Source organism: Stegodyphus dumicola, chromosome 4 (assembly GCF_044657685.1).
Source record: "Stegodyphus dumicola isolate Sdum_Otavi_A_Nest chromosome 4, ASM4465768v1".
In the NCBI taxonomy this organism is placed as follows: Eukaryota; Metazoa; Arthropoda; class Arachnida; order Araneae; family Eresidae; genus Stegodyphus; species Stegodyphus dumicola.
Window position 1 is genome coordinate 60,743,103 of NC_140771.1, and position 27,827 is coordinate 60,770,929.

The following is a 27,827-nucleotide window of genomic DNA, read 5'->3' on the forward strand; positions in this document are numbered from 1 at the left end:
TTCAAAAGTAAATCTGAAAGTCATTTTGATCGCTAGGAGTCAAAGGTAGGGGATACCATGAAGAAATTTTTAAATATTCATTTGATAATAAAGTAAGCTATTTCGGTAACAAAATCTTTAAAATGTTAAAAGAAAAGATGTTCTCATCTTTTAATGAAACTTAAACTGAATAAATTCTGCTTTTTGCGAGGTGATTTGGAGAGTACCTGCTCTGTTTAACTTTAATTAGATTTGAACTGTTCTAAGGCATTAGAGATTTACATTTTGTGAAGACTTAACAAATATTTAAGAGGAATTATTTGCATTAACTTTGTTTGCCGAAAAATTTTTAATACTACATAGCTAATTTTATTCATAGAATTATATACACGTTAATTATTAAATGTATAACAGTGGCTGTAAAATGGGACAGCAAACGACTTTAAAGCTTTGTTTCAGGCTTAGTAATCTGCAAAAGAAAGTTATGATACGCGCTGAAACAAATTTGCGCTGATGAAGCGGTATCTTTAAAGTATGATGGATGGAATTTCACTAAAGACGCTGATGAAAACATAGATGAAGGGAAAATGTTAGCCAGAATGAGGAAACAATGAATACTAACATATATACAAGGAATGTTTAGGAAGAAACACTCTCTTCTGTACTTCCAGAATACGCCAAGGTGTCTCTAAGCTTCTTGTTCGTTATAATGCTCAGCCACATTCAGTCCTCATCGTAAAATAGTTAAAGACCTTTAAAGAAACAGTAACCCTCTATCATCACTGTACTTACTTGATCTTGCCTCCCAGCAGGCCTTTTTTTCCCTATTCCCACACTCGAAACATATGAGCAAGTTTTGAATATTCCAGACGTTCAAAGTCATGTGACGATGGTTCTCCATACATTACCAAAAGAGAACTTTAGCCATAGTTTTCAGGAACTGCACAGTCTTGTCAAAATTGCAAAGCAAACGACGAACATTACTTCAAAGGAATATAAACGGTCGCCGCCTCTCTTATTTAAATAATAGTTTGCTTAATGGACACATTCACCAAACTTTATTATTAGAAACGAATGAAGGTAATCGGACTAGTGCGGCCAATTTGCATAAGTGTGCGGCACCTTTATACATGTTGAGCATTGTTCGCCAAGGCTCAAGGATGCTTCAGCATTAACCCATTAACCGCCAAAACTACAAGGAATGATTCTTTTCTCGTGAAAATAATAACAAGCATTTATAACGTAAATTTACATTGAAAATTTAAAAAAAAAATGCTCTTACCTGTGTAAAAAGCGAGTGTTGCGTTCGCGCAACGTCAGCGGAATAAGTTACGGATGTTTAGTGAGTAGGATTGTACTCGTGTGCGATGTTTTCTTTGAGTGGAGCGCAGGATTACTTTTTATCTATATAACTATAAATCTACAAATCACTTTTCTTGTAACTAATTTAATATTAAAATATACATTGTATTTCTTTTACAAATACAGCTTATTTCAATTGAAAGATTCAAGCATGAAAAGCTTGATTACAATCATGATATAACGCTACATTACATAGTTTGCATCTATAAACAGTCTGGCTGTGGTACTCTTTACAACAAAGTCTTTTGTTATCAACGTACTTTACGATAAAATGTCTACCATCTCCATGAAATGGTTTTTGAATGCTGAATTTACTAGGTCTTCCTGTTGCTGATTTATTTCTGGCTAATTCTACACTCTCAATAGGAGTTTGCAAAAGGAATAATGCATTCTCGCGTCTGAAATCTAAAAGAGACTTTATATTTCCACAAGTAAAAAGTGGCGATATTTAGTAAGTTTAGATACGGTCTCACATCATATAATTTATCAGTATTGTCAATTTGACTATTGTCAAATGCAAATTCTGCTTCATATTCCTGTACTGCAAACGTGTTATCGATTCTCGTACAACAGGAACAGAAATGTCATTATCAAATAAACAATACATTTTTTTCTTGAGGTAAAGAATGATATCCTGTAAGCAATAATATTCCAATAAATCTTCTCATATAGGCTTCAGATGTAATAAATGCTGGGCATTTTTCCCCCCGCTCAGCGTATATATTTGTGTGTTCAACGAGAAGAGGGTAAATGTCTAAACCTGAAAGGGAATCAAAAATCTGTGCACTAGTTTACCTTGTATTTTGTCTTTTATAGTTTCTCTTCTATCTCTTTCTTCATGTTCTTTCTGAGACATAACTAACAGTTCCTTTTTTATCCACTTCAAGCTTTCAGTCTTCTGTTTTTTAAACTATTTAGTATGACTACAAAGGCTTTTAGAAGGCTGAAACTTACTTCTTACGTGAATTTCAACTTCCCCAGCAGTAATACATTTGCGGAATATGCAGGAAAGGAATAACAACAACAAAACATTGTTATTCCTTTCCTCTTCATCACTAGCTTCTGCAATTTCTGGGGGAACAACAACAATATCAGTTTCATTCTGGTCATTATTAACATTATCATCATCTGTTTCTTCATCAAAAAATCTTTGAAAGGCTTCTCCTAATGTAAGATACCTCGTTCTACGCATTTTCAAAGCAGCGAGAACATGAACCAGAACATCGAAAGGAATGAGTGAAAAAGGAGATTGATTTACCCATTTTCTGCTGACGTTGCGTCAGCGCAACACCTGTTTTCCCTTCCTTCCCAACACAAATATAAACATCTGACTGATGTAATGTTCTGATAAACGGTGACCTTGACTAAAAATAGATCACTTATAAAGACGGCGATTCTTTGGTTAAATATTTTCAGCAAAAATACCCGGTCGAAAATTTTGGTTAAAGTATGAGATTAATTATTATAAACAAAATGATTGTTGAAGGCAAATATTTTTTTACAGAAATAATCTTCATAATATTCCCTACACAAAATCATCTGCTGGTATAAAATATCTTAGGTAGTTACATTTATATACGCATTTAGTTTGACCGTTGCGTCAACGCAACACTAGCGGATAATGGGTTAAGACACAGAGGGGCCAGGCAAATTTATTAAATTGAATATCTACAGTGAAGAATGCAACTTCCATCAAGATTCCGAAACATTCCTTCGGAGATCTAAGTGAATCCACGGACTTCAATAACGGTGTCGGCACCTTCTGCAAGTTAACCATTGTTAATCAAGACATAAGGAATGTCTGAAAGCAACTTTCATGAAGGTGCTGGTACCTCTATATCAAACACCTTTACCAAGTCTTGGCAAAAGTCCCCATAAAGGTAACATCACCATTATGAGGTTCAATTTAAACGCGCGGAAAGTTCTTTTGCGCGTTATAAATTGAACTTCATAATGGTGACGTTACCTTTCGGAAGTATCTTTCGTCGCGATGCCAACACCTTTATGTTGGCTTCTGTCTTGGCGAACAGTCGCCGAACTGCATAAAGGTGCCGGTAATTTTAGTGAAACGTCGGAATTATAGCAACCGGTGCCTGCGAACATTTCTCATAGCCCCATCCGCTCCTGTTTATTGTCATGCCATGTAATAATTCGTTATTCTAAATTTTAATTAAATATATTTTATATTAAAATCATGTTATAAACAGTTTAATAATCCAATTATGCATTTGACTTCAAGTTGATAGTTTGGAGTCCTTCTAAAGTCGAGTTGCCATGAGTTGCGAAAACCTTTTTGATATTTTTAAAGTTGGTAATTATGATAGTCTAAAGAAAAAATTTCCCTCTTGATTCCCTCTTGGTCGTAAATTGTAAATCTCATCTATACTGTGCACTGTCAACTGTATGCCAGTGTCGATCTTATTTAGACTTACTTTAAAAAACTTAGGTAAATGTGTTCACAGAAACCAGACACCTGGGAGTAAGCCCCATCCTGCTTTTAACGACGTTGGTGGAAATGGTCATAGCATTCTTTTGGCTAACATAAGAATACAGATGACGGGAAAAAGGCTAGTCTAATCTCCTGCTGCGTAGAAAGTCTTTCGGATGCCAAGTTACGTCCGTACTAAACAGTGAAGATATAATAGCATGGAGAACTATTGTTCGGCTGAAGATGCTTAGGGAAGATAAAGAAAAATACGCAATTAACGGTTGGTAAAGCCATTACTCGTAAGAAAGTCTGCAGCTACATCAGAGTAGGCGAGCCAATCAGTTCAGTGTCCAAAATGTTCAAGAACAAGATGAAGGCATGGAAAGATGATGTAGCAGCCGGAGCTTCTGGACAGATCAACTCAGGGCAATAAGTGTTGAAGGTATTCGTGGTTCATTTTTGTTTACTCTTACAACTTCGCTAAATCGAGACGAGCAGATGAATAAAACATAATTAAAGTTCTTACCTTAATAAAGTGTAATCCAAGCTGCTGATGTAAGGAACACGATCATTATATTAGCAAACACAAAATAACATATTTATTAGGTATTAGAAGAGAAAAAATAGCGATGGTTACAAGCGTTGTTTACTATCCATTGCATAACGCGAGAAGTGAGTCATACAAGGAGAAATTGTTTCTCCTTCTTCTTCTTCTTTTTTTTTTTTTTTTTTTTTTTTTTTTTTTTTTTTATCAAGTCCAATTACAGTTAGCGGGGGTGAGGGGGAAACTAACGTCGGAGTTGTTGTACAGCCTCTTTGCTGTCGTTATGAATTGGTCCACAATAAGGTTTGGTTTGGTTTATTAGATTACGGCAAAGCACTCGAGGGCTATCTGCCTTAAGGGAGGGATGCCTTCATGGAGGACTTTTTAAGGGAAACTGGCTCGTATACACGTTACACATGGGGAAAACCACGAAAACACCCATGCAGCCAGCCCGTTCGCGGGATTCGAACCTCAGACCGAACTACCAGTGTTCAGCGACGTTACCGCTCAGCCGCTGGTGGGCCCACAATAAGGAGGCTGGAAGTAAAGTGTAACTTAAAGCATGTCAGGCATAGGTTAATGGTAGATTCTCGTAGAACCATATATAAATTTTTAATAATAATAGGGGAAGGGGAGAATAAGCAAAGTACACGAGAATTACATTAAAGAATTTAAGGAAATAGTACGATTTATTTATGCATTTTAATTTTTTTTAATAGAATTATGTTAAGTGGAGCAAAACTGCTCCGGGAGCCTGTTTCTGTTACTTTGTTCTCAGCAGTCTTAATTCATCAAAAGAAAATAGATATTATTCATTCGGGGGATTTTTTAAAGAATTTTTTAGCTATTTTAGCAATAAGTTCTGCTATTTTACCAACATTCATTTCATAGTGGATGACATCGTTGCTGATAGACCACAGGCTTTTGATAATTTGCCGTAGAATAATGTTTTGCACAATTTGAAGTCACTTTCAAACGATATTGCAGAGAAAAACCCTAGCCATGATATCCATAGATAATAATGGGACGCAATATGGTTTTATACACGAGTAAATAATACACGACTTTTATACACGATTAATCGTTGAGTAAAGCTTTAGTACCCCGAAACTTGTAGTAACATATGTGATGGAGTCCATGTCAATCTAAAACTATACCTTGGTTTTGGTCTAAAATAATACCAAAATGTTTTCCTTTCTTCGCCCATGGGATTGCTGTATTATACATGCTGAGGGTGTTATTCATGTCAAGTCGAATTTTCCTTGCCTCCATTTGGTTTGCATGGTCCAGAGTGTCGACCACCACACCACGAAGGCAGAAGAAATACCTTATAAAACAAGTGTTGCAATTTTCGATAAATTCCATTTTTTTTCCAGGGACGTCCATGACGTCCATGGCTAGCCTAGTCATTCTTTTAATCCACTTTTTTACTATGAATACGCAATTTAGTTTTTAAATATAGTTTTGCTTCGCTATAAACTATATTAATTTTATTTAAACAAGTGCAGCAATTTTCGATATATATATATATTCATATAGAAACATTTTCAAGTCATGAAAACAGAGAGAAAAAGATTTGCAGGAACTAGAGGTACTTCCAGGAACTCCAAAGAAGAAGCTATTCCCAGACGAGACATAACAAGGAACTAGTATTTATCCTCCAAATCTGCAGCGTGAAATCCTGCTTTTGGCAAAAGAGCTATTTTAGTTTAATCTACACAATTTTGAAAGTCTTAAACAATTTTCAAACAGGAGAAACCTGGAGGGAGAATGGTAGCACATTTAAAGGCCTTTATTTAGCTATTCGTGTTTATTGCTATATTTAAAAGTTTGTCATCGATTTAAAGTACTTTATGATACACTACCGAGCTCAAATTTTGCACACATATTGTGGAAGACAATACAATGCACAGACGCAATTTTTAAAAATTCGATTTCGATTATTTTTAATTTAATACTGAAACAATTTTTCACACACGATTTTTTTTCTTCAATTTTTTTTCTTCTTTTACGAAACAAGCTAAAAATTTCACAATTTTACTGTCTGCCATCAGGTATAGCAGAAAAAAAATCTTTTGAATGAGATTTATATAAAATTTTTAATGCAATGCCTGATTTTCTGGGGAATTTGCCACAGTTGCCCAATTTTTTTAATTATTTCACATCAATTATTTTTAAATTTCAACATCTGAAAATGCAACTAAAACTGTATTTGTTGTACAGTTTTGAAATTTTCACAGATTTTTCAACATATTCTTCACCCTCTTTTATAATTTGCCGTTGCTCTTTTAAAACAAGAACTTTTAAAACAAGAAAGTTATTAAATGGGCAATTTTTAGCATTAAAACAAATATGAGACAGTATGCAGAATGACTGCTACAGTAAGCAGAAGAGTAAATTCTTTTTTCCCTCGGTAATTACATGATTCGTTTGGAAACAGTTTCAAAGTTATGACCTCATAATGCGTTTTCTTGCTCATGTATATGTCACTGGAAACGTATGAAACGCCGGCATTCTATAGAATACCTCGGCATTTACCTGGCGTTTTTTGGCAAAATATAAAATATGAGAATTATTATATACTTTACCTAGGCATTGTATATAATAACTAGGCATTCCATAGAATGGAAAATGTTCTTTAGGCAAAGCATGCAAAAAAGTCATGATAAGACTATTATTTAATACACATTCTTTCTTCAAAAATACTAATGTTATTTTGAAAAAAAATAATAATATTTATAAAATAATAATTAAAGAATGCCATTAAATGAATGAATGAAAAATGAAAGTTATACGAAACAAAATTCATGCCTTTCTTATTAAAGTAACCAAAATTTTCATGCAAAAAGTAAAAAATTAAAATTAATCTATTTGTTGCAACACGGCAGGCTTAAATGACATTTTGAATTTACTCATTACTTTTTGACACAAAGACATTTCATATTTCAAAACTTTGTTTTACACACACTCGATGAATCCTTAGCTACTTTTCACTGGATTGAGTAATTGCAATTCACCACAGAGAAATTTCGTCGTTAGGAATATCTTCAATTCTAAGAAGTTCTTAGAACATAAAATGAACTGTCATCTCGTATGTAGTAGTTGTTTTAAAATTCTTTCAGAAGTTCAAAGCCGATAGAAACTGTACTGTGTCACGCTCATTACAACTACTAATATATTGCACGAACTATTATACTTTCCCTAGGCATTGTATACAAGGTGAATCAGAAAAAGTAGGCAAAACTTTAGGGGGTGTAGAAGTCAGCTATACAAGCAATATTCCTCACAGAACGCAAGCAAAGTGAGAAGTTATAGGGTAGTGTTTTACTGTCACATTTAAAGAATTAACACACGAATGAGAGGAGATACTTCAGAAGACATTTTATTGAATGAATATGCTCATAGAAATTGCTGGAAAGGCCTTACGCCAGCTATAATGCAGGCTTCACACCTGCGGGATAGGGATTGATGCACACTTGCGACACCAGGCATTTCCCGAATATCGCCACCAACAACGGCGGTCCTGGCGACTAGATCCCTATTGGTTTCAATGGAGCACTCGGGGCAGATCAAGCTTTTCATATGGCCCCCAAAGGAAAAAGTCCAAACACAAGGCATCCGGTGATCTTGGCGGCTATCAAGCTATGGGACCACCTCGACCAACTCATCGCCCTGAAAACTTTGTGATTCGTATAACTAGCAATCCTCTCGGCAATCCATGATAGAAACCCCGTTGGGTGCGATGACGGACCCTTTTTATAGTATTTATTTACAATACCACGTAGCGGCTCGCCTTTTGCGTTCCGACTATACATTCTAGGAAGCATACTGGCTCGTATAGCTGCCTTCTATCAGCCCCTAAAGTTTTGCCCACTTGTTCAAATTCACCCTGTATAATTACGGAGATGTATTTCATACTTTGCTGGTTTGTCATTTAGCATTCTACAGAATACCTAGGCAGTACTTGAAATATTTAATCGTTTTATATATTACCGGGTAGTTTTCGACATTCTATAAAATGTTACTAGATATTTTACAGAATGCAGGATTTCATATTTTGCTGATAACATTTAACACTGGTTTTATTTATTTACCTCCCTCTCTTAGCTAGAAATAATTACTCGCAAAGAATAAAGCTCGTTACGGAAGTCTTATGCCGTTTTATAAATCATACTTCTTCTTCGCCCCATTTTTATACATATATTTTTCATTTACTATTTCATACTATTAATCTTAGAAACCACACAGTTTAAAACTTTTTGCAACGAAAAAATACCTTCTGAATCCATTTTACAATCCAGTTTGGGAAAAAGAGATCTTTATTCTGCCCGTACGTACAGACGCCACGCAAAAATCATCCAAATGGATTTGGGAACGGTCAAGACAGGTATTTCTATTGAAATCTGAAAACCGAAATATTTCGCTATTGCAATACCTCATTTATGATTCGTATAAGAAAGTAAAAAATAAACAAATAAATACACTTTGCATTTACGGGGAAAGAAACACCAACCAGCTGCAATTTCTCTATCTCGCATACACATCAAGGAGTAAGGACTTACACCAAACAGACAACATATAAATTATGCTGCATATTTTAACCCCAAAAATTTTATTATAGAAGAAGGAGTTGATATAACTTCAGCACAGGTTTATAGTCAACTATAATGAGCTGTCTTACAAAAAGCAGTAGCGAGCCTAGGCTGTAACCCGAAGTTAAGAGTTCGATTCTCAGGTTAGGCTTAGGTATGTGTCATCTTACTTCGCAGGTTTAATGTCGGTCGCCTCCTATGATGTATTCGAAGCATTTCTTCAAATGAAAGACGGTTAAATAGCTTATGGTAAGGTTATTTCTCACGAATGTTCGAAAAGCAAGGGTTCAATCATTTGGAGACGTCTGATGTAACGAATGCAGTCTTTTTACAGCAAAGGAATGATGATTCACGAATTAAACAAAGAACAAGAAGCCTACCATCTTCTAAATATCCACATAGTACGCAACGGCTTTTTCAATAATAATTATAGACTACATTTGTCAAGATCTATCTATGTACTATACACATTCACCTAAATCGATAGCTTAAAAATATATACTGCATTATATTACTTTTTCATATTTAAACCAGTGGGGTGAGAACAAAAACATGTAGATAAATTAACAGAACGCTTAATTCAGAAACCGGTCATTTTAGACAAAAATTGTGGTACGTGAAATTCTTGGTGTATATAACAATTTCTTGTTCCGTTTAAGCTTCATACCTACCTCTTACGGGTGTACACGCTGGGCCATCACAGTAGGAAACTTTTACCATTGTTTCTTTCGACTTGGAGTAATGGTCCTTGTTATAAGCTTATGATTTCATTTGGAAGGGGAAAATGAACAAGCGATCTAAACAAAGGCAGTCTTGGCATCTGAAATTTGGATTACTAGAGTTCAATATTTTGTAATTTTTTTATATTTATTTTATTTTTAGAAATAGTTGACTGAATAAGAACGGCCAATTATTTGTAAAAAAATACATTTCGCATCAAACAAAGTTAAAAAAAAGGGCTTCTCTTATTCCCCCCTCCGACTGATGTAGGAAACGTCTAGTTGCCCAAAGCATTCCTGAGAACTATCGTTAATAATCACGCTACACGTGCCTTCTACGCAAGCGGCGCGGTGAACTGGGTGCACAGCAGATGTTAAATGCCGACGATAGACGACGAAGTGTAAACAAAAGACGGTAACTGGCCGGAAGAGAATTTCACGCTTGCCGGAAAAAAAAAGTAATGTCTCCCATTTCCTTCAACAGGAAGAGGAAAAATGAGGAATATGGGTACTGTAAGTTTATTAGAGGATATTATTTTAACTACCGTAGTTTTTCACTTAATTGAGACGTTATTTTTAAAGTAAACCAAGTAACCCGCAGTAAACCAAGAACATATTGAACTCTTTAGTATGTCCCCCTCCCCCCGCTTGTCAAGTTTGGCTATGGATTATTTTTATATTTTTTAAGCTTGGATTCTGCAAGAGAATAGGACTACAGATAATTTATCTTGAAGTGTAGATATCAATAAATGCGTGACTTCGGTGTCATAGTTCACTCCGGTCCAGCCTACGTAACAGCTGATTCAACGAAACCGATGAAAAGCCACTTCTAGAAAACCAGAGAGAGTGCTACTGCCCAAAGTCTTTCACAAGGCATTCGGCAAACAGGACTCATGTGCTCTTCAATTCATCAATTAACGGACTCACTGAACGAAGACAAATAGACTGCATATTTTGATACTTGTTCGGTGTCTGAAAGAGTATTGCTTGGCAGCATTGTTTTACGCCAAGCAGAGTTTGGCTTTAGTGTAACCCTAAAGTTATTTCGTTTTTGCTTTATTAGTATGAATGATTTCTGACTTGATGTAAGAGCATATGGTTGCTCGCTCTTAGCTAAGTTACATAGGTAACTATAAGCACATGCGTGTGCTAGTATTCAATAATGTTGTTTTTGTTAAAATAAATTTGTTATTGTTAATATTACAGTCCACTTACTGAAGTTAAGTATCATTAAATAAGTTCGAGCTATCTTCGGCAAGAACAATACTCATTTGCTAAACTTCAATAAAAAGAACAAATTTCTTTCTGAAGCGTCATCAAGAAATATTTTTGTAACTGACTAAAAAATTTCAGTGTGTTTAAGTAACACCTTCAAGTCTATAAAAATCTCTGTGCAAATTAAATTTCGAAAATATTTTTTTCTTAACGTAAATAAACAACTGACTAAAGTTGTACAGTTACTATTACTTTGCATTAACCAGTTGTCTATATTTTTTGCCTTTACTATCACTTCTTTTCGTTTCCTTACCGAAGTGAGTTAAGAGAGTATTTAAGCTAAGGTTTTTATACCCTAGGACACAGCGTCTTTCTATCTTTAGAGACCACATTACAAGGTTTCGCTATCTCTCATAAGATTGTAATTACTCGGCTTTGCGTTATGGTTGCCGTCAATTTAAATTGTTACGCCAGTGCAAAGTTTTGAGCCAACTTAGTTTTAAATTAAATTGTGTAGTCTTTGACTGTTAGGTTAAGTTTTAATCTGAATTTGAATTTACGTTTCATCGCCACAAGTAGTAATTGATCTTAGCAAGCACAAGAAGCACGTTTATGTTCAAGTTCCGTTTTAATAAGCAGATTATTTTAAAACCTTTTCAAGACTTTGTAGTTAATTTCAGACACAGCGAGAATTCGCTCCAAGTCTGTTGGGGTTTGATACTACACTCATGTCCATAAATTAAGGATAATTCGGAGTCACGCGGAAATCGAACTCTAAAATAAATATATCACCTGCAAAATCACTACACACATCTTCAAGAATCATATGCAAATTTCAGAAAGTAACCAGATGACACCGATGGTACGTCACAATGACGAGAGTGTAAGAGACTAATATATAAGGAATACAGGCAAAGAAGTAAAATTGTTCGCAGGCGCTTTATAAGCATTTCAGTGCAATAACGGAATAATTATGACACAAAGGACGCATTTGGATGATTTTTTACGTGGTAGAATTATCGGCCGTCTGGAATGTGAGCGTACCCAACTGGAAGTATCAGACGAACTTGGAATTGCCCAGAGTGTCATCTCCAGGCTTTGGCAACGATTCCAAGAGGATGGTAATGTGAGTAGACGTTACAGCATAGGTCGCCCCAGAATTACAGCGCCGAATGAGGGCCGGTATTTGGCAGTTACTGCCAAAAAAAAACAGGCGGAGCACAGCCTCAGACCTGTCTCGTCAGCTCTCTTCAGCCACTGGTACGACAATTTCAAGGCAGACCGTGTAGAGACGCTTAGGGCAGATTGGTCTATATGCTCGTAGACCTGTCAGATGCGTTCCACTTACTGCAACTCACTGTCGCCTGCGGTTAGCCTGGAGTAGAGAGCATTGTGGACACCGCAACAGTGGGCTTATGTGATGTTTTCCGACGAGTCCAGGTTTAGCTTGCAGTCTGATTCTCCGGACTTTCATATGGAGAGCTCCAGGTACCCGTTACCACCAAGAAAACATCATTGAACGACACCGTTACGGTGGTGCAGGAGTGCTCGTTTGAGGTGGAATTATTCTGGGTTCCAGAACTGACCTGCATGTTCAAATTGGAACCATCACAAGCCAAATCTATCGGGACGTCATTCTGGAACAACATGCACGTTTGTTTCGGGGCGCCATGGGCGCACAATTTGTATTTATGGATGACAACGCCCGTCCTCACCGTGCAAACATCGTAAGCAAATGCCTTCAATCGGAGGATATCACCCGTATAGACTGGCCAGCATTCTCACCGGACGCATATTTCACAAGTGCACATTTGTGTAGCCACCGAGGGTGGGGCTTCTAGGATGGACCAATGGGCATCCATTAATATTTCTGACCTGTCACATGACCTTTCGCGTGCTTTAAAATTTAAGTGAAAGGGTTTAAAATATTTTGCCACGCTATTTTCTGTACAAAATAATTAAAGTACCGTCAAGTTCTTCTGAAAATTTTCATTGCGAAGTTAGATCAAATATAAGCAAATGTGAAGATTTCACTACTTGGTTGAAAGAATTTAAAATAAATAAAAACACATTTTGTATACTCCGCAAAAATATCCATGTGAAATATTACTTAATAAATGGTAAATAAGATGAACAAAGAAGTATGTGCTAAACATCTGAGCCCAAATGCTATCTTTATATAAAACTATGCATATGAGAAACATATTTACACCAATTATATATGTAAATAGAAGTCAGAACTTTTTATTGCGGTCTACATGAAAAATTATTTAAAAAAACTATACACTCGAATTTTCTTAATTCACAGGTGTTAAGTAAATGCATAATATTCGAAGCTAATTATAGCTTGAGTCATTTTCTCGATGAAAAGAGCGATAATATGCCGTGAACATCAATCCAAATATTGTGATAAAAATCGCGAAAGTAAAATGTCAGCGATTAATTAAACTCATGAAACGAATGCACTACGAGATTTTCTTCTACTACGCCATACATTTTTTACCGCGAAACAAATTCAAATTAAAAAGTAAACGAAATACGCTCACATGCATGAAGATTTAGCGTCACAAGAGCAATAGACGCTCATTGGTCTATTTTCGAAACCCCTCCCTCAGTGGCTACGCTTATGTGCACTTGTGAAATATGCTCACCGGACTTGAATCCAGTAGAGCAAGTGTGGGACATGCTTGGCCAACGAGTTGCAGCCCATCAACCTCCTCCTACATGTCTACCGGAACTTCGGAGAGCATTGCTTTATGAGTGGTGTAATATCTCCCAAGATCAGATCGATAATTTGATACTCAGCATGCCTAGGCGTTGTACGGGACTGCATTGCATCGTCTGGGAGACATACAATATATTAACAATCATACCAACCATGTAATATTGGTTTTTTGTAAATAGGTTTTTTTTTTTTGTAATTTTCTCCAGGGAGAAAAAATCGCTAATTTTTTTAATAATATCAAACATATAGCATCTTTTTTTGCTCTTTACCTTTTGTTTAATTAATAAGCTTTACATATAAGTCAAATTTGTTTTGCTCATAACTCTTCCTTTGCCTGATTTTGCTTTATCCTTAATTTATGGACATGAGTGTAGTTTATGCTACCGAAGTAAGTCAAACTCTGAGATGTTCGCTGTAATTTTTAAGCATTGAAATCTCAAATATCCGTAATAAAGCGTTCTCTGTTAAAGTACGGGTGCCATATGAGGAAAAATAATTTATGTTCATTTTTTATGATATTTTTACTAAAGATTTATCTCAAGCAAACGGTCTTGTTTCTAAATCTAATTACGATTTATTAATATATTTATATGTTTTTTCATGAGTGAATATCAAATAAACGGCATTTGTCCCCTAAAAAGGAAAACAGTTCCTATCATTTTCACCTGCTGAAATTTCTTCCTTAAGATATGTCTCGAACAAAAAGGAAGTGGGCAGTCGGTAAGACCAATAAACAAAGATACGCGCCAAGGGCCTTATTAAAACAGTTCGAGGGCTTAGGAACATCATTGTTAGGAATTTTGTATACATGGTAATCATTTTAGTGAAATTATATAAAAATTGTACTATCTCTTGTATAATGTAATGGGAAAGGCCTCATGAATGAGAAACTTCGTCGCAAAAATAAGGTTGCAAGGGCAAGTCCATAGTCAGCCACCCAAGCGGTATAGTGGTTAGTGTTGCTGACTGCCGCACCGAAGGGCCTGGGTTCGAATCCCGGAGAAGGCATGAATGTTTGTAAATGCATAGTGTCGGTGCAGCATGGCGGCAGAGGGTCTTCCCTGGAAGCTCTCTATCAAAATTCGGGGCAGATCTGAGCTAAATCGCGCTGTCATCTATAAAGTGCTCAAAGCGACAGGCGTAAACTTGCGCTCCTTGCAACGAGAAATTTCGTGGCAAGGAGAGGTGGCACGAGGGATTTCGTGGCCAGAACATGATAATTAATAAATAAAGGTAACACACAAAACGTTAAAAAAAAAAAAAAAAAAAAAAAAAAAAAAGCCCCCTTTGAACGTAATATAAAATCTGAAAATTTTCAGATATTTTAGGGTTTTTAAAATTTTTATTATTACTACTTTTTTTTTTTTTAATTCGAACATGGTTTTGTCGCTGCGGTCAAAACTTTAACATAGAAAAAAAAAAAAAAAAAACTATTTCCTGATGATGTCATTGCAATGTCATAAAGGGATGTGCTTTTAAAAATTCGGTATTCTTTTTTATTTTAATATTGAAACGGTGTTGGTGTATTTAATTATGGCAAAGCACACTAGGGCTATCTGCCTAAGGGGAGGGATGCCTTTTGTGGAGGACTTTCTAAGGGAAACTGGCTCGTATACACGTTACACATGGGGAAAACCACGAAAACGCCCATGCAGCCAGCCCGTTCGCGGGATTCGAACCTCGGACCGAACTACCAGTGTTCAGCGTCTTTACCGCTCGGCCGCTGGTGGGCTTAATATTGAAACGACTTTCGCCCATATCTTCATTTCACGAGAAAACTAAACTCTTCATAATTTTGCTGTTGTACCATTGGTTACAGCCGGGAAAAATCGTTTAAATGAAGTTTATTTAAAAATTTTCACGTAATTTCCGATTTTGGCCGAATTTTCGGAGACTGCTCGCCTTTTTCAACCATCTGACGTGACACATTTATTGGCGAAGTTGTCCAAATAACGAAACATATTAATCGAATTGTACTGTAAAAAGTATAAGTCGCTACGTTTATAATTTAATTAAGGGCGTCCCATCGATTCATTATTCGTTATATAAAACTGTAGAGGAATTTTGTACAAAATTTTTCAAAATATTTGTTCCCGTGAAATTAAAAGACAATTTTTACTTACTTGTACGAGGTAAAGGAAATACTGTAATCGCGAAAATTTTAGGATGTCATATTTCAACGAAAATTATCCATTTGGATCGCTAACTAATGCAATTAATGATGTTTTTGCGTGACATCTGCACGTATTACAGAATAAAGGACTCCTTTATCCTAAACTGGGTTACAAAAAGGATTTAAAATGGACTCAGGAGATATTTTTTCGTGACATCTGTACGTAAGGACGTGCGTACGTATGTACGTGTCTCGCATAACTCAAAAGCGAGTAGCCTCAGAACGTTGAAATTTTGTATGTAGGACTGATATAGCATGAAGTCCCTTTTTTGGTTGCAATCGGCTGCACCAAAAGTGAATATATACTAATAGTAGAGTTCAATTAAAATTAAATAATTCTCTTGCGCCATTGCTGCAAGGAATGAAATTTGAATTTAACAAATAATCTCTCATTCATATAAAGCTAATTTAAATTTATTTTAAATTATGAAAATTTAATTGTATACAAATAAAAAGTTAGTGATTGCTGCGAACTAATTTGCAACATCATTCAAATTCAGAAAGCGTATGTAAATTAAGTGCAAGTATCTAAAAACTTGAAAAAATATATAATAATCCAAAAAATTAATCGACGAAACACGAATTGACTAATTGAAGAGTTAGGTATGGAGGCAACTACCCTTTGAAAAGATCCGTCTCCTGCCTGCTCAACAATTATTCACTTTATGCAAATTAATTTAGCCTTAAGAGAATTCCTTAAAAATTTTTAGGATTAACTTTTTGGATTATTATATATTTTTTCAAGTCTTTAGATAATTGCACTTAATTTACATACGCTTTCTGAATTTGAATGATATTGCAAATTAGTTCGCAGCAGTAACTAACTTTTTATTTGTATACAATTAAATTTTCATATTTTAAAATTTAAATTTAAATTAGCTTATATACCATATCATATGGTGCTTTTCCATTTCGTCGGCGTAAATGTCGCCAAGCAGATTTTATTGACGACAACAAACAGTGTACACATAAAAAATTTTAACAAATGTTAGTTCTAAGAATTTTTTTTCTTTAGAGGCATAACATTTTAATATCGATTTTTTTTTTTTTTTTTTTTTTTTTTTTTTTTTTTCAAATGGGTCTTTTGTTTCCCCTCTTTACATAAATGCCGCGAGATAACTTTTCAGATAATTGAAGTGCTGTGTTCTATATTTCTTATTTCGCTATTTGGCGCTACCTCATCGTCTATTTTTTATGTGTGCGTTCCAGTTTCCGGATCGACAAAATTGTATTTATAGTTCACTTTAAAATGTTTGAAACTTCCCTCTTCCAGTTTTTCAGTGCAATATGATTTCCACGAATCCGAATATATTATAGTTCCTTTTTCGATATTTTCCTTAATTGCTTCTAATATAATGCTCATGGATCGGTTTGGCAGCTTCAACAACGAAACATTCGTTTGTTTCACGGCATGCTCCACCAAAGATGCACTGCTGTGGTAGAATCCGTCTCGCATTGTTTTTGCGCTTCGTGAACATACTTCATCCACTTTAAGGATCATACCCGGTCCTCCTATTTTCCGTTGTTTACATTTAAGCAAAGAATCCACAAAAACCTCGCGCATGTAGTTATTTCAGTCCACAATTTTTCCATGACCGATTTTCAAATGGCTGATTTTCACACCATTTAACTGAAGTTAATTCTTCGCTCCAACCATAAACGAACCTCGCACACGTCAAAAAATTCAATTTCGATGTCTCAAACAATGTGCCTTTCCGGTGTGATAAGGTCGCATAAAGGAAGAAGAAACTGAAGATTAATATAGACAAGGATGTCTCGACGGCATAAGATGAATATTATTATTATTAAACTTCTGAACACGTTTTCAATAGTTGTTACGTTGGATTAATTGTTTTAAAAATAATATTAATATGTTGGCATTGTTTCAAACCCAGGCTCGAAAGCCACGTACGGCTTTTGCACGAAAATTGTAGAAATATTGGAATTTGTTTGAAGAAAAAAAAGGAAGATTTAAGTTTTTCTCTTGTTGATTGTATGCAGCCTTTTATTTTGGGCGTTCAGTAAAATTTTCATGCGGTGTTCCATCATTAGAGTTTTCATTGGAGTTCAACACCACACCGTTGAAGCATTAACACCACACCACACCTGAAACTTCTTTTACTGCGACAAATTTAAAGGTTGCAGCGCCCCTGAATTTCGTCTCCGAAATACAATTTCATGCCATGATTTTTATCATAAATAGCAATTTTAGACAAAACGCCTGTCACTTGAAAGAATTTGACAGATTCTTACTCTGTTCTGGGCAAATTCCAAATTTTCATTGGTTTATAATCCATTTTTGACGTATTAGAAAAAGACGTGAGTGATAAAAAAAATGGTCGCGACTTGTTCTGAAAATGTGGCGGTAAAAGATAACCAGTCGGGTTATACTATTTGGCGTCGGTTGTATCATTTTCGGCGACTTTATCGCTTGCGCCGACGAAGGTTGCAAACGGTTGTTAAATTTAAAATACTTTTAAATATATATATACTTTTAAATTTAACAAATATTCTCTATTTGTATAAAGCTAATATAAATTTAAAATTTAATTAAGAAATTTTAATTACAGAAAATAAAAATAAAATTAATTATTGCTGCGAACTAATTTACAATATCATTTAAATTCTAAGAGCATATGCAAATTAAGTGCACGTATCTTAAACCATGGGTAAAAAAACAATTATTCACTTATGCAATTTAATTTGGTCTTAAAAATTCCTTAAAAAAATTTTTGAGATTTTTTGTGGAATATTATATATATATATATTTTCCATGGTTTTAGATACGTGCGCTTAATTTACATGTGCTCTTAGAATTTAAATGATATTGTAAATTAGTTCGCAGCAATAAGTAATTTTATTTTTATTTTTCGCAATTAAAATTTCTTAATTAAATTTTTAATTTATATTAGCTTTATACGAATAGAGAATGTCTGTTAAATTCAAATTTCCTTCCTTGCAGCAATCGCGCGAGAGAATTATTTAAATTTTATTTAACTTTACTATATTCTTGAGAAACAATATATATAGTGTTAAGCATTTGGTATTTAAATAGCTAATGTTAGTTGAATTATAAATTAAATTGTTTTATTCCCCCGTGCAGTGTAGCGCATGACGAATATTATAGGAAAGCTAAGCCGGAAAATTAAAAATACGAGAGCACATGCATTTAACATTTAACAAATAAATATCTCTTTTTGATTTCGAGTAGATTCCAGAAAATTCTCGCGCGCGATTTAAAATCTTATAAAAAGGAGGAAAACCTCTGATTCCGCTCACGTGATCTGTGACTTATTCTAAGTATACTCTGGGATAGACATTTTGAATTTGTATATATGCATTTTGTGTTAACATTTGTTCTGCATTTATTCTGTTATTTTGTAACTCTTACTAAAATTATTGCTTTCCTGAAACATCTTCGACTGTTATAATGAAACCATGATTCTGTTTACACCACCCGCATCACGTTTTCCTGGACTCAGAACTTCAACTTACAGGACTGCTAGACTGTATTTCGTTCATTCGAGGTGTGGCTATCATACGTGAAGGTTGTCTTTCTTCGACGCTTCTCTGGTTTTAACCACGTGAATTTTTCGAAGTACGTCCCTTGCCTCGTGCATTATCGCTATGCCTAATGAACATCGTTCGGTCCTTGTGGATCAGTCGTATGCTGTATTAATGAATTTTGGACATGCTTTGGATGATCCTGCAAATAATGAGATATACGAAGCTCTTAACAAAATGGTTGTTCTGCAAGAAAAATTACGAAACGGCAGGCCTGCTAAAGCAGCGCTAAGGAAAGCGGAGAAGATTTTCCTTGCCCTTATGGAGAAGGAAAGCCTTTCATTAGATCGATTCTGTGATAAAGATTTCATGAAAGAATTTCCCAAAAAACATCCGATTGTGATTGAATTTCACCGAAGGCAAGCTGAAAGGAAGAGAAAGCAGTTTCTCATATCAGATAAAACTACAGATGATGAATGGCAAAAGCCTACGAAGACTGCTAAGATTTTCGCTGCTCCTGTTAAGGAACCGTTGAAAACCCCTACGAAGAAGACTTCCACTGCTACTGAGATTTCCAAAGTAGTAACGTCGAATTGTTTTGAAGCTCTCGCTACAGTTCCTGATCCATATGGACTGTGCTGATAATTCCGAGAAAGCTGATAAAGATCTTATGTTTGTTTCTAACGCTAAGACTGATCATAAAAGTGAACGACTTCCACCGATTTTCTGCCCAAGACCGGATGTGAAATGGAGCGAATTGAGAGGACAATTTAACAAATTTGATGTCAAGGATTACGTTAATGTTTTGACTAACGATAAAATCAAGCTGATTTTTAATACAGCCGATCAAAGAGATAGAGCACTAGCTGTGCTAATGAAAGATGAAGTGCAATTTAGCACCTTTCGCCCTAAGAAAGATACACCGCTTAAAGTGGTTATTCGTGGATTGCCTGACGACTCGTCTGTGGAAGAAATCAAGGCTGAGTTGGTTAAAGATGGATTCTCTGTATTAAACGTAACGCAGTTTACCAAGAAAGTTGATGGAAAAGAAATAAAGTTACCAGTTTTCTTTGCATCATTCAAGAGGGACGGAGTGAGTAGAAACATCTACAGAAAGAACACTCTGCTGGACCTCAGAGCCAAGTTTAGAAGATACAGATGCAATCTAAGCAACATGATTTGCTTCAGATGTCAACGATATGGACATGGTCAGAGGTTTTGTAACAATTCGCCAAGATGTCTCAAGTGTGGGCAGGGACACCTGACCTACACATGCAAATTAGCCAAAGAACTGAAACCTACTTGCGCGAACTGTAAAAAGGATCATATTGCAACTTCGAAGTTATGCGAATTTAAACCAAAAATTCGTGTTGTCTCTGACAGGATGAAAAGGATTTCAGCGCGTAAGTCGCAGTCTATGAATATGTCTCCGTTGACTGAAATACCACTACAGAAAGAAAATAGTATGCCATCAGACTCCCACTCAGATGCTAGTACTCCAGCTAAAGTGGATTTCGCGATGGATAAAAACCTTCAGAAGATTGCAGTCAAATTCCTAGAATTTGTTGAAAAATGTAAGAAAATTGATTCGCCGCAGGACAACATATTACTTGCCCTGGGAATGGTTGAACAGATGATAAAAATGGACTTGTAAATTTTCTATTATTCTTTTGCATGATGTTAACTTTGCTTAATTTCGAGTTTGCTCGGGCTTCAGGGGATAGCACCGCCCTCCGGACTCTGCGTTCCTGCTCTGGTTAGTAGACACGCCTACTTCTCATGACTGATACCTACCTCTACGCCTGCCATGCTTTAGGCCTTCTTTTTCATCACTTCAATAGTTCAGCTGCAACTTCAGAATTTTTTAAAGTCATGTGCTTTACGCAACTCTTCATGAGCTGGAAACAGCGCGCTTCGCGCGCTATCCCAGCAATAATTTGTCTGATTTGATATTTAGACTGTATTATGTGATGAAATTTGGTTTATTCCATATGTTGTTACTCTGAAGATTACTAGAAAAATTTCCATTTTATGTAATTATTTCTGCAAATTTGTACATTTAATGTTTTCTTCAGCATTTCTTACCTGAAATCTCGCAACGTATTAATGACTTCTTCTTCACCTCACGTGACAAGGTAGTCACGCCCTCTCAACATCTGCAATCCTGACATAGGTCTCACTCATGCATTCTCCTACTTTCAGCGCTCTATAGCAACTAACTCAGACAGCCGGAACAAAACTTGCAAATCCTGCAAGTTAATCAGCGGCGCATCCAGCGGTACTTGGAACTTGAACAATTTAATTAGTTTGTTTAGAAAACTGCTCTTGTTGACGACCGTAGTGAATTCGCGGATTAGCTTTCTCTAGCTGTTTTGAATTAAGTTCTGTTGAACGTTTGAGTAGTTAAAAGGTAACTACTGTGAGATACTGTACGAATATCTGAGGAAATTGAAGTATTGTGTTTTATTTATTTGTGATAATAATAAATCTTATTCATTTTTCATCGGACTTGTGCATTCAATTCCAAACGAACCCGTACACACGTAACAATACTTTTAAATACACTTTAGAATGAAATATTTCCGTGTATATATGCATACATATGGTGTGTGTGTGTGTATAATATTTCCGAGAACATCTAAGAGTAATTAGCTAGTAATTTTTTTTTTTTTTTTTTTTTTTTTTATCATTGAGTAAAGTGTCCTCCCTTTACTCACCGTACCACACTTTAGTATGTGATAAAAAAAATTACTACGATAAAATCGATGGACAATGGTAGTTAAGACCTAGGTTCGATTTCAGGCGAACGGGCTGGCTGCATGAGCGTTTTCGTGGTTTTCCCCAAGTGTAACTTGAATACGAGGCAGATCCATTACAAATACCTCCACAAAGACATTCCTCCCTTTAGGAAGATAGCCCTGTTGTGCTTTGCCATAATCAACGAAACCAAAAACCGTTTACTGTGTTCGTTTAAGGCACATTAGCTGATGAATGAATTACAGTAGACGCGACGCCACTATTGTCATCATTCGGATATTTTTATCGAATTACCGAAGTCCCATTGGTTTGTATACAAAAACATGGAAAATGCATCGCATAATTCGGTTAATATTATCAAGGTTATTTATTATCCAGTAATTTTTTTAAGTAAAGATGCCATACAACGGATAATGTCCTCAAATACGATCAAAATGGGTCCTGAAAATTACAAAGCAACAGAAAAATGTCGTCAGGTAAAGGACTGTGTCGTTAAACAGCATACCTTCTATTTTAATCAACCATTTAAAAATACGCAAAAAAAGCAACCTTAGTTCGGCTTAAATTCTGAATATTTCTTTTCGCTTCTGCGGATGATCAGACACAGGTCTCGCTTCTTCATGAACTAAAAAAATCAGATTCATTTTTTTTTTCTCTTAGTCCTTAAGAAAGATTCACCTGAAAACAACTAGGCTAAATAAACTAAAAGTTGCTTGTTTTGCCATACTAATAAAGGGTTTTCATCCGCAGAGAACCCGTTGGCGCCGTTGCATTTTTACTCGCCAAGCTATGAGCCGAGCCGTAAGCGTGATGTTTTGTAAACGTGGTTTTTAGTATATGTAAATTTAAGTTAGCAGGCAGTGGTAGTAAAAATTCACAGATAATAAGTATGTAGATGTAAAACTAACAGGTTAAACGTGATATACGAAAATAAATTTATATTAAATTCAAGTTAGGACAGAAAACAATGTATTAAACGTAACGGGAAGTAAAAATTCATTAAAAAAATAACAATTAGTATTCTTATACTTATGTTTACATTATACTTATACGTATTTTCTCTAATTCATAAAGAATACTAATGTTTCTATTAGAAGTGTCTTTTTTCATTATTAAGTACTTTGCCTGTGGATTGATGTATTTCGGTATCCCATGTAATAAATTAATGAATGCATGACCTTTAATACATCCATTTTACATAGTTTTCAGTATTTTTTTTTTCAAGTTACTTGCATATAGCTTAAAGCATTTTACGTTGAAACAAATACCTATCCTTTTTCATAATATATTTCACAATACAAATAACCTTCAACAGTAATCAAATTTTCTTCAGTAACATTGTCAATAAAACTAGAACTTTATACATTTTAAAATTATTATAGGGGTTGGAAACCTCATGGTTTTGCGTGCTTACAGCTGTTAATAATTAAGAACATAACGTGTACAACCATCTTACAAATTAGCATTCACTCCTCCCGCCATATTTTCTTCCTTTGATACCGAACTGACGAGCCGAGAACCGGCATCTTTCGACGAAAACTTCTTTAATTATGCGAAAATATTTCTATTCGTTGTTAAAAAATTCAGAAAAAAAAAATAAATAAATAAGAGAAGAATAATATAAATCTTCAAATACGAACAACGACAACCTTCGCATAAGCGAATAGGTGGAATTGGCTAGGTTACCAGGTTTGAACTATTATCGCCAAAATTGGCGATGTTTACATTTACCGGGTTCTCTGCGGAAGTGCTTCCCTAATAAATTTTACATTTGCGTGTTCTCTTCCCGTGGATGAGAGATGTCCTTCGAAATATTAAGGCTACAGCATCAGTCAAATAATTTCCAGAAATGTTTATTTCCAGTCAAATAAATTCCAAGACAGTTTATGAATGAACTTATGAACAGTTCATAAACAAATTTTTTCATTGTCGTAATAAAAATTCTGTGAAAGCACTTATTTATAGTTCTCTTTTTGCATTTGTATTAGATTAAATTCTATTAGTTTTGAAAGGTATATTTTCTAATCGTGTAATGTTATCAAAATAGTCGTGGACAAATCTGATCACATTAAGAGGCGCCTTCATTACTTGCGTTAGATAAAACTTTTTTGTCCTTAACAGACTTAATCTGTGTTCACTCTATTAGTCACAACTTAATCACATCAAATGCTTTCAAAAAAAAAGAAAAAAAGGCTAATTAAATGTGACGTCATTCTTTTCATCAACATTATCATTAAAATCATAAATTTATTACAATCTTTAAAGAGTAAATGTTAATAATATATTGCATTTTATTAATTAACTAAAAAAAATCTGAAAGGTTTCAGATATTAAATTACGTCCAAAGGAGCGTTTTTTTTTTAAATTTTTGTGCGTTACCTTTGTTTATTAAATATCATGTTCTTCCTATTAAACCGTAAAATTCAGTTCCAGAGCAATATCACAAAATAATTTTAAATTGAGCCTATCTTTAGAATTTCCGATACACAGTCTCGCGCGCTGGAGATAAAAATTATTTTTCTATACAACATTGCCATTGCTCGCTTTGAAATCCTTGAGTTTGTTAATCAAAAATTCGTTAAAGTTTTACAAAATATGAAATCAATAATAAAGCAAACTGCAAATTTAAGCTTCCAGATGTCCATATTTGCAGTAGGATTACGTCATTCAAAATTTGTGGTTCTTAAGTACCGTTGTTTTTCACAATGTCAGAAAAAAATATATATTTATGCAGATTCTTCATTATTTAATTTCTTCAAATATAATAAAGGGCGATAATATTTGGTGGCAACAGTTTGAAAAGTGAAACGGACATTCAGAGTGATTCGACGAAAAATCGCAAAACGTAAACAATACTCCCTCAGGGATAAAGCAACTATGTCCACAAAAAGTATTTTAATTTTTAGTCCAATACGTTGTCTAATTTTTTCATAAAACTTTATTTTACATTTTGTCTTAGCGAAATAAAAGCCCTCGTCTCAATTTTCTCAAAAGTCATACAAGTATAATTTAAAATCTCTCTTGGTCACTAATATTTTTCAATTTGTAAACAGTTTGGATGGAAAGAAGTTGCAGGTAGTACGTCTAATACTATGGGTTATTTTACATAACATTCTAAACATTTATTCAACAACTTAGTTATGAAATGTCATAATTTTCAATTTATAATAGCATGAAATTTTTAAAACATTTAATTAGTGTTTCCCCCTTCTGGTAAGGTTACAAATTTTACAAAATCAAATGCTGAAAAACACGACCTATATTTCTGAAAATTTCTGTTAAGCATTAATTTTAGTTTACTAATATAACAGTTAAATTATAATTCCAATATTATCAAATATAAAATTATGTTTCTGAATTATGATAAAATCTATTTTTAATAAAACATATTTAAAAATATATAATAGCATATTTAAAATACATACCAAAATTATCTTGTGCTGTTGTTCGCTCTAAGACACAAAACGCCAAAAATAAAGAAATGCTTAATCCAGAAAGAAAATTTAAATCCATTTTTTCTCGGTTGCGAAGATCACATTTTCTACCCAGTTTGGTCTTCAACAGCAGCTAACCACTTTCCCTCAATTCTCAACCACACACTTATCTCTTGTCTGAAGAAGAAGCCAATAATCGCCAAATCGCCAAAAGATCCGTTGATATAAACACACTTTTATCTTCGTTTTTTTCTCAAGACAGTAAGGGCTTTCATGATTTATTATAAGAAAAGTATTGTAGATATCGATGTGATATGAACTATTTTTTTTTTCCGTTACAAGAACAAGTAGCCTATCTTGCAACTTTTTTTTTTTTTTTTTTAAATCTTTATTTTTAATTCTTAGCTTATCGGTTGATACCATTGATCGGATACAAGTCATCAAATTTGATATCATACAAACGCATCAAAATTGATTGCTTTGTTGCTCTCTGAGTAAAATTATTTATGTGAAACAAGACATTTAATTATATAGGCAATAATTTTATAATGGCGAGAAAGGGGCAAAATTTGTGTGTGGAGAGGATTAGGGTGGGCCTTACAAAACTGGAGACCTGGGGAAAAACTTGTGAAGAATGCTTGCCTAACTTTTTTAAAATATTAGAAATCGTTGGTGCTTAGTTATATTTGATGCAAAATCCATTCGAATCTGAATAAGAACAGTTAAATTTTAAAATATTTTATGAAATGTTCTTAAATTTAATAAATTCACATTTCCCGTTTTTGAACGTTTCATATCATGATTTCAGATCAATACCTGTTCATCTTCTCTACATGGCCCACCAGCGGCCGAGCGGTAAAGTCGCTGAACACTGGTAGTTCGGTCCGAGGTTCGAATCCCGCGAACGGGCTGGCTGCATGGGTGTTTTCGTGGTTTTCCCCATGTGTAACGTGTATACGAGCCAGTTTCCCTTAGAAAGTCCTCCACGAAGGCATCCCTCCTCTTAGGCAGATAGCCCTAGTGTGCTTTGCCATAATTAAATACACCAAAAAAAAAAAAAAAATACACCATCTTCTCTACATATAATAAAAGAAAGAGCTTGTCTGTGTGTGTGTCTTTCGTTCGCGCTGCGCGTAAGCTAACAGACCCACGGCTACAAAATTTGGTACATAGGTGTATCTAGACAAGAGCCAGTGCACCTCGAAGCGATTTTTTCAAAATTCGAATTAGAATTTTTTTATTTTATGTTTCGTGGCGAAATCGCGTCATTTTGAGACATAATGGGCTATAGGAAAGCGAGATTTTACTCTATCGTCATGAAACGTAGGCACTTAGCTATTTTACGAACTTTCGTGTTTCAAATAAATCGATTAAATACGAATTTATGTAACAAAGTGAGCTTAACATCTTTTCAACGGGATTTTTTCTAAAAAAACTTTATTTTTAAAAATGTACAGTTTATTTTTCTTTGATTTTTGGACATGTTAAACTTTTATCCTTGCAACTGCTTTTACAAAAAGAATTTTGGAAAAATGATAATATTTTGTATTTTAAAAAAATTTTTTAAATGAAGCTTCCGAGTACATTTCTCACATCTCACATCTTCAAAAATGTAATTTTGGCAACAATTTTCCTTTCTTATTGTTGTTGATAGATTTTTGATGAAATCGCATCATTTTGAATAATTTCATTCTTTTAGAAATATGGGTTTGGTAACAAGTTTTCATCGTATTTCTTATGTCACTGTTTTTAAGAGATTGGCATATTTCATTGTCATTTTTTTATATATATAATACATTTTTATTGATTTTATTTTGATAAAGTTGTTCTGCAGAGTAAAATTCTGCGCGGAATTTTATGTTTTTTGAGTTTCATGTTATTTTTTGCTTATTTCACTGTTTGTAAGATATTGAAAAGTTTTGATTTTTTTTTTTTTTTTTTTTGTTCAACGGAAAGTTGGTTAATTTTTTTGGCACTATTCCGTTTTGAGGAAAGTAAAAAAATTGCAGCTGATTTCAGATTGCGTAAGTTTATATAGTTCTATATTTCTTAAGACGCCATTGAAATACTAGTTTAATTTTTAAATCCTTTTTTGATTTTAAATCCTTTTTCGATATCCTGTGGATTTAGCAATTTCGGAATTGCCCATGACGAAAAGTCTGCAATAGAATTTTGGGTAAAGTGCAGAATCACCCACTGCTTGACATGCTTTTAAGAATTGCACATACTCAGTATCCATGTACACATCGACCTATTTTCACTTAAAAAAAAAAAAAAAATCCCAGAATTGCACAAAAACGGCACTGCGCACAACCCTTGACTTTATCTATGTACATATCGACCTATTTTCACTTAAAAAGTAAAAGAAAATTGACAAAAATCCAATTGTTTTTAC

At 34.5% G+C, this 27,827-nt stretch overlaps 1 protein-coding gene across 4 annotated transcripts in view; it reads right to left on the reverse strand.

Annotated features, from left to right (window-relative positions):
• LOC118199404 (protein eva-1 homolog C-like) overlaps positions 1-25,596 on the reverse strand; it is a 106,719-nt gene extending 81,123 nt beyond the window's left edge. Inside the window, exon 1 of one of the 4 annotated variants that reach the window (XM_085815001.1) lies at positions 25,424-25,596. In XM_085815001.1, the coding sequence (XP_085671127.1) occupies positions 25,424-25,511 (88 nt within the window). In that variant the 5' untranslated portion in view covers positions 25,512-25,596. The remainder of the gene's footprint in view (positions 1-25,423) is intronic. The other 3 variants (XM_085815000.1, XM_085814999.1, XM_085815002.1) reach the window with 3 other exon arrangements.
• Between the last annotated feature and the right edge of the window lie 2,231 nt (positions 25,597-27,827).